Raw genomic sequence first — 12,387 nt, forward strand, 5'->3', positions numbered from 1 at the left:
AAGCCTAATGAAACAAAAGTTCTTAAATGTTCCACTTGACACAAAATATTCAACTGTTGGCAAGCAAATCCTGGTGCATTGTGCTGGTTTGGGCATTCTGTTCATTCCTGGGAAAGCTTGTGAGGAAAAGTGCCTTTAATTTGCTCCTGCTGTCCTTTACTTTTTCAGAAGTGCTTTAGAGGTTCATTGAATATCTGGAGCCTGTTCCCTGTTCATATTCATTTTTAATTAAGCATGTGTCAAACTGGTTGAGCTCAGTAGTTCTAACCAGGAAAAATTCCTCTGGTTTTCACTCTGCTGCCTTTGTGGCAAATTCACACCAGGAAATGAGGTTACTCCAAAGTTATAGTCTTTGGGTTCCAGTCCAACCCCCAAGACATGTTTTCTGCCCTTTCTAAATTGATGATTAGTAACAGCAATGTTTACTGAGATTGTCGAAGGTCATAGCAGAACATTTTTGAGGTACCCACCCAATACCTGCTAGAACTCTTCTGAGACAGGTGCAGTGTGTGGAGACTACAAGGGTCTTTTACTTCAAGGTCATGAGTTCAAATCTGGTACCAGTGTCGAAGAAGTAATCTTTCCAGTGCTGTTCAGCACCTTGGCAAAGTGAGGTGATGGATACACTTTAACTCCTCCAAAAATCATATTTCTATTTCTCACACTCAAAAGAAGGACAACTAGTGCTTTGGTATACAGAGTAAATTTCCCCTTTGCGCTTCTACCTGCGATTCACTTTGGTTAATTAATTGGGACACAGACTTTAAAAACAGGCTATGTCTGCTTTCACTGATGTTAAAAATAAATTTCAATTAAGAAAATCCATAATGGCCCTTCCTGGTTATAAGTGAGCACACAGGTAAACTGCGGAATCAGTGAGTGACATGAAATTAATATTTATAAAGTAAAAATGAAAATATATTTAGTAATGCTTATGGTCCTGTTCTACACAATGATACCTTTAGAAAGAAGGTCTTCTAGCCACTCTGCTTGCACACAAATAATATTTCTTTTAATTCCAGTTACCAGCATATTGATTATCATTTACTATGTCCATCTGCTGATACATTGCTGAGCAGATTAATGCTTGTTCCTAGAGAATTCTGGTGGAATTCAGTTACTGATGAATATTAGTTCCCCATTCTTGCCTTCCATATAGAAATTAGCCAAAGTAACTCATTCTCTAATACTGAGAATAGCAATGCAATGCTGAAATGTCAAAAGATCAAACCAAGCCATCAGCAGGAATTCGGTGTGATTTTCCAGGCCAGTGAAATGCATGGAAAGATTCACAGCAATACCAGGTTGGAGGAAGGCCACTGAAGTTTCATATGACCTTGCTGCAACACAGACCTTGCAACTTCACTGAGTTGCTTCTTGTACAGAGCGCTGTGTCATGTAGTGAAAATACCTTTTGGATAAACATTTTATTGTGATGTAAAGACTCCAAGGGACAGAGTGGCCTTTCATAAGCTTTTCATACAGGTAATCATGTCATAATCACAGATTTACATTATCCTCTCAAGAATTCAGAGGGCACCACAAGTCATTCACATCCAAGTTGTGCAGCTTTCTTGTTGAAAACAGTGAAAGCCTCCCTTTGTGACAGACATTAGACACACACCTAAAGCTGTATAATAAAGCAAACTGTTTCTGTGCATGTGGGATTTTTACCAGAGGACTCTCAGGTTGGTTTTGATTTGTTCGATTTTTTTTTTTCAAATTTCAAAGTCTTTCAACAACAAATCTCCTAGTTCTCATTCATGCAAAGCTTACTATGACAAAAGACTCCTGGAATTGGTTCTTTATGTAACTTTTAAAAACACCTTCAAAAGTATTGAATCTTAGAGTTTTCAAACTACTGTACCATGAAAAAGGAAATCATTATTTCTTTGGCTTTTCCTTTTTCACATTGGGGCAGAACAGAGCAACTTAGATTGCCTGATGTATAAAAGATACCAATAAATTCACCTTTTGTGTCAGAACTAAGAAAACAATAAAGGCTGAGAGTAGGAATGTTTACAAAGGGTTTTATAAATCCAACAAAGACAGCAAATACTGTAAATCAGTCTTTTAGTATATATATAAACCTTCTTGCAGGATCTTGGAAAAATTTCTTTGTCTATTTTATAACGTCTCAACCAAAATCTCATTAAAAACCGGAATGAAGTCAATTCCTACACACTTTAGGAACAGCGAATGTGAACCTCTGTAAGACTACAGTTTTTCCAGGGGCAAAGCCTCACTGTTTCCCTTACTATTTCTCTTACAGCCCAGAGGCTGTTTTAGTGACAGCTCTGCAGACTGAGCATCTCTCCTGTAAGACCCCTGGGAGAGCAAACTTGTACTTTACCTTGCTTTGCTGAGAAACAGCCAAACTCTTCCATGTTTTACTTCCATGAAGACTCACGAACAGAATTATAAAACCTCCTTGGCAAATTCCCTCTAACTGTTTGGCATAACAGTCACAGATCTTGAGCACAAAAATAATATGTGATGTGGGCTAGCTTTGAGTTTTCTCTGTATTTTCTTGTACATAAAAGAAGTTTATGTAATTAAGGTAGAAATATCAGCTTTAAGAGAAGGTCTGGTTTTTTTTCCCTGTATCCTGAAAGTTTGTAAAATCATTGCATTGAAATGATAATGGAAAAATTTGACCTTATTTTAAAATTTAACATCATATTCTTTCAAAATTTAAAAACAAACTTGAAAAGCTTGGAGTCCTTATTTTCCAATATCATTGGCTGCATGCTCAAAACTTTTCATGCTAGAAGTTTGTTGTGTTAGCAGGTAATTTTTAAGAATTTGAATAAGTTTAGATACTGTGTATATGTGCATTTGTAGTTTTTTCTCTTGTTTGACTTGGATATAAAGCCCATTAGGTTTGACTCCTCTGAGAAGTATGAATTTCATTTTCTGGAAAGTAAATAAATGAGAGCTTGGAGAAAATGGAAGATGGCTTCACTGTCCTTCCCTGACTTTTTCAAACAATCTTCAATATTAAAACTTTTGGAACTAAATTCTTGACTGTGAAAGTGGTGAGGCACTGAAACAGGTTGCCCAGAGAAGGTATGGATTCCCCACCCCTGGGGGGGTTCAAGGACAAGTTGTGTGGGACACTGAGCAACCCTGCCTATGGCAGGGGGCTTGGAACTACATGATCTTTAAGGTTCCTTCCAACCCAAACCATTCAATGATTCTATGATTAAATAAAATACCCTTACCTTTGATTTGTTTTCTCTTTGTGAAATTTAAATTAACACATACCAACAGAGAAGTTAGTTGTGCTATCTCATCTTCAAACATAACACTGTAACACAGAGACATTTGTTTTCGTTTTAGTTAGATAAGAAGAGGTGTAGTTTTGCTCTTTATTTTATCAGTCAAATGGGGCTAACAGAGTCGAAGCCTGAGTCATAGCTAGGAGGATTCCTAGGAATTCTGAATGTAAAACAGTAGTACATGAATAGGTGCATCAGAAAATTCCAACAGTAAACTCTTGAAAAAGAGTGGAAACCTGTGTTAGCAAGTCATTCAGTATTAGGCCACATGAAGCATTGTATGATAGACAGTAGAGATCAGGGTCCTTCATTCAAAGAGTGGAAGAGGCAGAAGGCTTTGAAGATACAGTCAATAGCTGTGAAACTATGTTTGTTGTTAACAGATGCAAAAAGAGTTAAAGAGCATTATCCCCAGAATCCTGTGGTATTTAGTGTTGTTTGTTGTTAATATTATTGTTATTGTCATGTTTTGTAGCTGTGATATGCTAGATATTGTCCAGACAGTAGAGAAAATAGATGACAAAAGAAGCATAGTTCAGGCTTTTATGTCCAAGCCAACTTGACTCAATGTAAGTACCATTGCAGAGGAAGGACTGGGATTGGGAACCTTATGGGTTAGGCCAGGGAGAACTTGTAGTCTGCTGAAGGAGTACCTGAACAGTTGAAACTGTGTTGAACAGAAGTAAAATGGGTGGGTAAGGAAAAAAAGGATTCATTTTCTTAATGCCTGCCTAAAACAGTTCATTCCCGGTGTGTTTTTCTGTTGTGGTGCAGATAGTTTATCACTGGACCCTGAAGTCTCAAAGGCAAATGCCTATGGTTTCACTGGCTGTCTGTCCTCTGTTCAGTACAACCACATTGCTCCACTGAAAGCTGCCTTGCGCCATCCCACCGTTGCTCCCGTGACTGTCAAAGGTTCCTTGACTGAATCCAACTGTGCATCCATAATGGAAGCTGATGTGAACACAGCAACCACGATATATTCCTCATCAGGTATGTCCTGCCAAGAGGGAAATGGGGAGTTTAAATGATACTGTAGTGTGAGGATTTCTTCCTTTTTGCTGTAATGCAATTTTGACAGTATAAATATTGGAACTGGGAAGCTGTCTTTTCTCTCAGAATTGGGACTATGGAGAATGGGCTCCAGGATTAGTCAAGGCTCCTTTAACAGTCATTGTTCTGAAACAAAATTTTCAGACCAAGTGCCTGGATTGTCTAAAACATGCCTAGAACAAACAAAAATGTCCCAAAGCCCTGGTTGAAACAGCATGGGAGTATTGCTGTGCACATGATTTGCCATTCCTGTCCACTCCAGATAACTCCAGTGCTTTAGATCTCCAAGGAGAACATAAATCCCACTAGTAATGTAGCAATAGAAGTCAGAAAACAAACAAGTCAAATTTGTTCCCACCCTAGCAAAAACAAATGAAAACTCTTGTGAAAACCCCTTGACACATGTGTGTGACTTCCATTGAACACTTGTACTTCATTCTCTCAGGCTAAAGTGAAAGAGCACTACTTGAGCAGTACCAGTAAAATAGTCCCAATAGTTTATATATCTTTTGCAATCTTGAAACTGTCCTCTGGGAATCTTAAGTATTTTGCATTTGTGAATTTGTATGCAGAGAAGGAGACTGAGAGCAGCTGGAAGTGTTGTCACCATGAACAGAAACAATCAAGTTACTGCTTTAGTCACCAGTGGATGTGGCAGAATTCTTAATGACCAGAAAGGGGTACAAATTAAGGGCTGCTTTTGGCCCCTTGACCTATAGAGCCACTTTCTCTTTTTTGATAACTAATAAAACTCTGGTTTAGATCCTAATACAATTCTTTTGACATTTGTCCTTGCATCAAATCCCTATTTCCCGCAGCTTCTGCCTAAGATATTCAGCAGAAAACAAATGATGCTATTAGCATTCTGCATAGGGAAAAAGGCTGCTGATTACTCTTAAGAGCGGCTGCCAGTGTGCATGTGCCTCTCCCCAGCCCCCCCACTTTCATACTGCCTGGAGTTGTCTAAGGTATCTACTCTGACACATGGAAGAAATGTGTCTTCAGAGTACTGAATGGGCAGTGATACTGAAAATATGAACTCTTTGCCCTGTGATCTGTCACCTTGATGATCTCATTTTTCTGAAGAGTTTAGCAAACAGTAAAACTTGAGCCTCAGAACTGCAGGACAGAAGACAGAGCAGGGTGTAGCATTTGGACTTAAATATTTAAAGCATACAATCAGTTGCACTGTATTGTCAAGGTTAAGCACTGTTACATCAGAAATGCAGAATTATTATAAAAGCTCATGCCTGTCTTTGCCACTCTGTGCTCTAAAATAGTATTTCCTCTCAATATGATGAATTAACTGACATTACTGTCTCACTATTCACACTGGATTTGATTAAAGCCTGAATAAGATCTTTAGAAAGAGTGATTTTTGAAGACTTCATGTCTTTAAATGCTACAGTAAGAGCACTGGGCGGTGGATTCTTGTTAAAAAAGATTCCAATTTGTAGCAAATTATTCTTTGTATAGATGTACTTGAAAATTACATTTATATATGAAAAGGACACATTTTAAGAAATAAAAAGAAAACAGTTATGGAATAACTTTCAAATTTACTGCTCATATCTCAGTTCATCGCTTCCCAATTTCTCATTATTGAGTGTCTGAGAAGAAAAATAGAACTTCAAAGGAGACTGTACATGCCTGTGTCTATTTTATAATGTACAGATACAACAAAAAAGCCCTCTAGGAAGACTCTTTAAATGTGTGAAAAAAGCTTTCTATATTTATAACTTGAAAACAATTGAAGCTATTTCCTTCAGAAAGGAATACTTGTGTTCAAGAAAGTTTCCTCCCAGACAGATAAGGAATAAAATCCATTCACTCATGGCTCAGTTATCCGAATACATGCTTTCTGATTAGGAAACAGGGAATGAAAGGTGACTTACTGTGGGTTTGATATTTAGCAAAGATCAGCAGATCATCTTCTTCCTTCCTGAGGCACATGTAGAGATTTTGGTATTCTGAACTTTACATTGATGGCTTAGAGATAATGGACTTTTACTGTGCTATCTTTTCTTAATAACAAAATACTTTAAAAATAACGGAGCAGATTCAGCTCTGTGAACAGTGGAGTCTCGAGCTGTCTCTCTACTTAGCTGAAGAGCATGCATTTAAAGTAAAAATTGTGAAATACTTTTTTAAGTCAGAAACTTCACAGAAATATTTTGCTTCTGAAATGCACTATAAACAGTGAAGTCTGTGTCTCACTCTGCTATTTGTACTGGACCTGGTATTTGCAAACAAGTTGTAACTGACTGGAGATATGCCAGAATAGCCTTGGCTGTAGCAACAATTAGATGGTGAAGTTCATGATCCTCGGAGGAAAGAAAAAAAATTGGAAAGCACGAGCATGACTGCAATCCCAGAATTCAGCAGAATAACCTTTGACCTGCTCATGGACCTCCTTGGAAGAATCCCATGAGATACAGCCCTGGTGAGGAGAAGGATCCAGGAGAACTGTTTCCAGAATCAACTTCCCTGGGATCAAGAATGGTCTATCCCAATAAGCAGGAAATCCAGCAAAGGTGGCATGAGGCCCAGAGAGGTTGTGAAGTCTTTATCCTTAGATACATTCAAACCTCAAATGGATACAGCCCTGACAAACTTGCTGTAGTAGACTCTGATACAAGTAGGGGTTTGAACTAGATGATTTGTAGAGGGGCCTTTTGACGTCAGCAGGGCTTCCATCCTCAGTTGTATCTAAAAGGAAGAGAATGTCCTGTTAAGGTCTCACATGAGACCCAGTTGTTGGTTTTGATTTTTTTTCTTGGCTGGTTCTGCTGTTAGAAGCCATCTGCTACACCATTACAAACCCTCCTCTCCTTGTATTCTGATTTTATTTTCCAAGCAAAGTTAATTCTTAAGGCCAGTGTCTGTTGGCCTCCATTCTGAAACTGATCTTCAACACTTTTCTGGCTGTTAACAGTAGCCAAAATACAGTGGAGTGCTAGTCACATTTAGTGTCAAATCTTACATGATCTTTTAGGCACATATAATGCCTCATATAGTTTTTTTAAAGTAGAAATTTAATTTCATGCTTTTTCATACATAGTTAATAGTTCTTCATTATTCTTTTTGACTGAGACCATGCACTGGATACCAGCTATAGATTTTTCTCTAGTAGAGGAGGAGTGTTGTAGAACAGATGTGATTTTTTAATTGTAACTGATTACACTGACATCTGCTGAGGGCTTGAGTAAAGCAATACCTCACCAAGCTTCCAGACTTTGAAAGGTAAATAATTCTGAGTCTCAAATAATGGTTGCTTTCCTCTTCTAGTTTGTGTCAAGAAGTTGATGAGTTACAGTGTCAGTCACTGACAGCCATCTTAGGGTATAAAGTATTTTTAGATTCTTTTCCTCTTTGACTAAATAAAAAGCATCTAAATTACTAATTTTGATATATAAAACTAACTTGGAGATACTGAAAAATAAAGCAAGATTGATCTACCCGTGATGTACAAAATTATTACCAGCCCTGATCTAATTATGAATTTGGCCCTGTTTTGAGCTTAGGCTCAAAGGCCTGAGATGAAGCTAAATAACCCTCAGATTTGCTTTCCAACATAAACTTTTCTATGATGCTATATGTATTTATGTGTAAAAATACGTTTTTATTCCCATTGCAGTCCCACAAATGAGATGAAGCATTGCTATGACTATTTGTCGATGAGATGAAGCATTGCTATGACTATTTGTTTCTTGGGAATAACACTCTAGGCACACAATATCCAAGCAAGGGAACTCTTATAAATAGTTCTCAGCCTGAGTGTTCAAATCTGTCATTGAAAATTTCCATTCATGTTGGCAGTGGATGTATTGGAGGTGTTCAGTTGGCCCCAGAAGTCCCTTTTGTGTCTGTAGCTCCATCAATGGACTCTGGATATGGGTAACCCTGACTTTCAGTATGGGTGTGTTTCGTTAGAAATCCTTCTACCCCTAAAACTAGCATATAGAGTTGCATCTTTTAAAACATCAAGGTCTCTTTGATGCTTGTGCCTTTTGCACCTCTTTGGGACCAGTATCAGTGATTTAGAGAATAAGGAAAAAGTGTGCGCTTTAAAAACCTAAATAGCCCAGAGCCACCATTGTTACAAATTCAGACCACCTGATGCACAAATATGAAATTGTTGCCTGTTTCAATAAAAAGTATCTTCTTCAGCAATGGCATGCCAAAATGTGATTGAGTCAGGTGCTCAGGCAAGGATGTACAATTACAGTAAACCTTGCTACACCAAATTTCTGTTAGGCGTCCACCTCTTGCATCCGAAAGATCAGTTTGGCAAATCATTATATAACATATAGCAGAGACACTGCTCCCTAACTCCCTACATACATACATTCTCTAAAGGCTTGTAAAAGAGAGAAACACAAATATGAATCCTGTCAAAGGAGGGGGTAAGCCGAAGGGAGAAATGCAAAGGTGCAGAAAAGCTGGATTCAGTTAGCAGTAGAAAACATGGCATTTTTTGAAAAATGCATGACTAAAAAGTAAGTACACTGCTGTAACTCCACTGACTTGAGGAAGGGCTTGACCTCTCAGATTTGGATCTGAATTTGAAACAGCATGTGGGCTGTTTGACTCAGTGTTTCAATGATAGTCATTTAAAGACAGTGTACAAGAGAGCTCGAACATCAAGGAGCCTTTAATATAGGAATTAATTATTGATCCCTCTCTGGTTTGGATCCAATATGACCACTGCATTTCTGCCATGAAGATAAAAGTCATCCCTTCCAAGAAGCGGTCTCAGGAAAAGACTGCTTCTCTTCATGGCATTGAAATCAGCTTGTATATCTGTATCTATAGACATAGGTCAAGTCTAAATCTGTCTAGCATCCCTTTCCTTTGGTTTCTTTCTGATATTGTTTCTTAAGTAACAAAAAAAATAAGAACACAGCTCTGACTGAGAAAAGCTCCCAGTGGGCTATTTAGTTCAAATGTCTTTCTGATTCATCTGATAAACTAAAACATCACTTTCAGATGTTAGTGTGAGTCTTTCTGTTTCCTTTTAAATATATCCCCAAACAAACTTTGTTCCTTAAGGTGTAGAAGAAAATTGTTCTGCAAACTCACTTTATTTTCACAGCTTTCTGGTTCAGTTCTCCAATCCCCCAAATCATATCTTTGGAAAACAGATTAGGATTCATGAGAGTAGAAGGACACTTCTGTCTAAGACACAGAGAAAATGAACACAGTTTATACAGAAAATAAGTTCTGTTTTGTTTAACCAACTGCAGATCCTTTTGGGAAGACAGATGAAAGAGAACCTCTCACCAATGCAGTCAGAAGTGATTCAGCTGTGATTGGAGGTAACTTTGATTTTAAAGATTACAGTGGAAAAATAATTCTGTCAAGGCAGACTTCTAGGAGACTTTAAATCTGGGCCCCATTAAATCTAGCTGAAGCTTTTTTGTAATCTGATGCAGGCCTAGTATTTGTTCTATTTATTAGCAGATACCTGTATCAAGCTACCTAGGTAGGCAGGTGCATTATGGATTGCTGTGGCCACACATGGACAACCAAGAACCTGAATCTTCTGAAACATAACCAAACTCTGTTGCTTGAGCAGGGAATTTGGACAAGATGACCTCTAGAGGTCCCAGTGATTCTCTAATTCCATGTGATTCTGTGTTGGACCCAGCTAACTAGTAATAGTTTTACACACACTTCTGATGAGACCCTCTACACAGTATTCACATATCTCATATTTCTTGAGCTCTGTCTGCAATCTGGTGGTGTAGTGGAACTCAACAGGTTGTATGGAAATATTTATATACTAGGTCATATGGAAGTATTTATATACTAGAGAAAATCATCCTCATAATTTCATGTAGGCTTAAATTTTCCTTTAACAGCCTAGAAGACAATTTATCTCTGTTTATTTTATAAGATGCCCTGTAACGAACTGCCTTTGATAATATCTAGAAGCTATAAACCAAAGTACAAGGCTCATGCAAGGTTTCCAGAGATAACACAGAAGAAAATACGACAGAGCAAGATTATGAATGAACATACAAATCTAGCTTTTTAAAAGCAAACACACTGAACCCACTCTAGTGAAAGCAGAATTTGATGGAAATTAGGTGAATTACATCAATACTTGCTGCTTTAAGTGTTCTTTAGGTGACAAAATAGAAATAACAACTACCAGGGAGGGTGTGATAGAGGCATATGGCTGTGTCCCGACTGAGATGAACTGATCTATTATAGCTGCTGTGCATTGGTGATGCATTTTTGAAGCAATCAGGCTTTTTGTTTTGGTATTTACTATTTTCTATCCTTCCTTTCTTTACCCCTTTACAGGTGTAATAGCAGTTGTGATATTCATCATCTTTTGCATCATTGCCATCATGAGCAGGTTCCTCTATCAGCACAAACAAACACATCGAAGTAGCCAGAAAAAGGAGAAGGAATACCCAGAAAACCTCGAGAGCTCCTTCAAAGCTGACATTGACTTACAGAACACAGTGAGCGAGTGCAAACGGGAATATTTTATCTGATGGACAATGCAATTTATTCTTACTCTTACTCCCCTAACCTTCCTTTCTTTATTCCTTTATTCCTTCCTTTTTTCTTTTTTAATTTTTTTTAATCACTCTTTTTTTGCTATTCCATTTGGAAAAGACCGCCCTGCACAGGAAACACTGAGAACAATCACAGTGCCTCATTCTCTGCACAAGAACCTGGCAATCACAGTTTACTTCTGCAGCTCAAGAGAACTGTTATCCCACCTTACACAAAATAAGATCCACATTCACACCTCGTGTCTGCTGTCAGTTCTTGGATGTTTCAAAGTCCCTACATTTATTTGTGTTTTTTTCTCTGGAGCCATTTAAGTCATCACTTTTACACTAGAGCTGGAATATGTAAAGTACAGGTAAAGTAGTTGAACACATAGCTCTACAGGTACTGGGACAGGATAGAGGGAAAGAATGAGACCAAAACAGCTGATTTATTTCATGGGCTCATTTTCAACAATCATAAAGACCTGGCCAAATTCTCAATTGTTAATAATTGATATATTGTCTGTTGATTTAAATGGTGTTACTTTAATTTATTTCAGTTGAGAAGCTGGTATGACATAAAGGAAAATAAAACTGTCCTCATTAAGCTCCTTCCCCCGACCTCCTGTCCTTTTACTGTAACTTTTAGGCTTCTCAGTACTTTTCCAAAATATATGTATCAACAATAAATATCATTCCCATTCACCTCTTTCACCTCCATCTCATAAGGCTGGCTATGTAGACCAAACATACTCTAGCATAACTCTAGCTGAAGCATGGAAAATAGTAGCTTGAATCTCCAAGGGTTTTAGGAAGCTGCTAGGACTTAGGTGCTCTATATTTGTCTGAAATTTTAGAAATGCAGCATATGCCTGTTCATGCCATATGAAGGATTATCATGCACTGAGGTTAAACACTGTTGCCGCTGTGGAAAAGAAGTACATAGAGAAAAAAACCAAAAATAGTTAAATTTTAAATATGACTTACACCTTCTGCAAGTTCTTCTAAAAAAAAGAAAAAATAAATCCAAATACTGAAAAACCCCTCCCAAAACTGCATGTAAGATTGATTGGTATCTCCTGTTTGTAGAAATTGGAATACCTTCTCCAAAGCTAAATAGAGGTCTGATGTCACATCTGAAAAGATGAATATTTGATCAACCCTGTTTACTAGGGAGAACATTAGGGAAGCAAAAAAGATCCTGATATTCTTACTTCAAATTAATCTTCTTTCCTGTTTTCTAAAGTCTTCTGTTCTTTTCTGATTGAGAACAATACTGAAGACTTGAATTCTACCCATATTACTTGTACTGCATGGTTATGATGTGAGGTTGAAAAACCATCTAGTCAGTCACAGACATCCTAAGGGTCAGAAATGGAGAAATCCCAGCAACTGAGGTTTTGCACACCCTTTTGTGTCTGTGAAACATCTGCCTTCTCAGGGCTTCTGAAGAGCATGTAGAACTTTCTGTCAGACATGAAGATTCCTGACAGAAGTTGAATGAAACCTACAGTTAAAGCAAAAAAAAACTTTTTTATTGC

At 37.7% G+C, this 12,387-nt stretch overlaps 1 protein-coding gene across 1 annotated transcript in view; it reads left to right on the plus strand.

The window, feature by feature from the left end:
• CNTNAP5 (contactin associated protein family member 5) overlaps positions 1-11,635 on the plus strand; it is a 286,664-nt gene extending 275,029 nt beyond the window's left edge. Inside the window, exons 22-24 of the mRNA XM_071562346.1 lie at positions 4,056-4,274; positions 9,581-9,652; positions 10,647-11,635. Coding sequence (XP_071418447.1) covers positions 4,056-4,274; positions 9,581-9,652; positions 10,647-10,843 — 488 coding nt within the window. The 3' untranslated portion in view covers positions 10,844-11,635. The remainder of the gene's footprint in view (positions 1-4,055; positions 4,275-9,580; positions 9,653-10,646) is intronic.
• Positions 11,636-12,387: the final 752 nt, after the last annotated feature.

Source organism: Pithys albifrons, chromosome 8, assembly GCF_047495875.1.
Source record: "Pithys albifrons albifrons isolate INPA30051 chromosome 8, PitAlb_v1, whole genome shotgun sequence".
NCBI classification, from domain to species: Eukaryota; Metazoa; Chordata; class Aves; order Passeriformes; family Thamnophilidae; genus Pithys; species Pithys albifrons.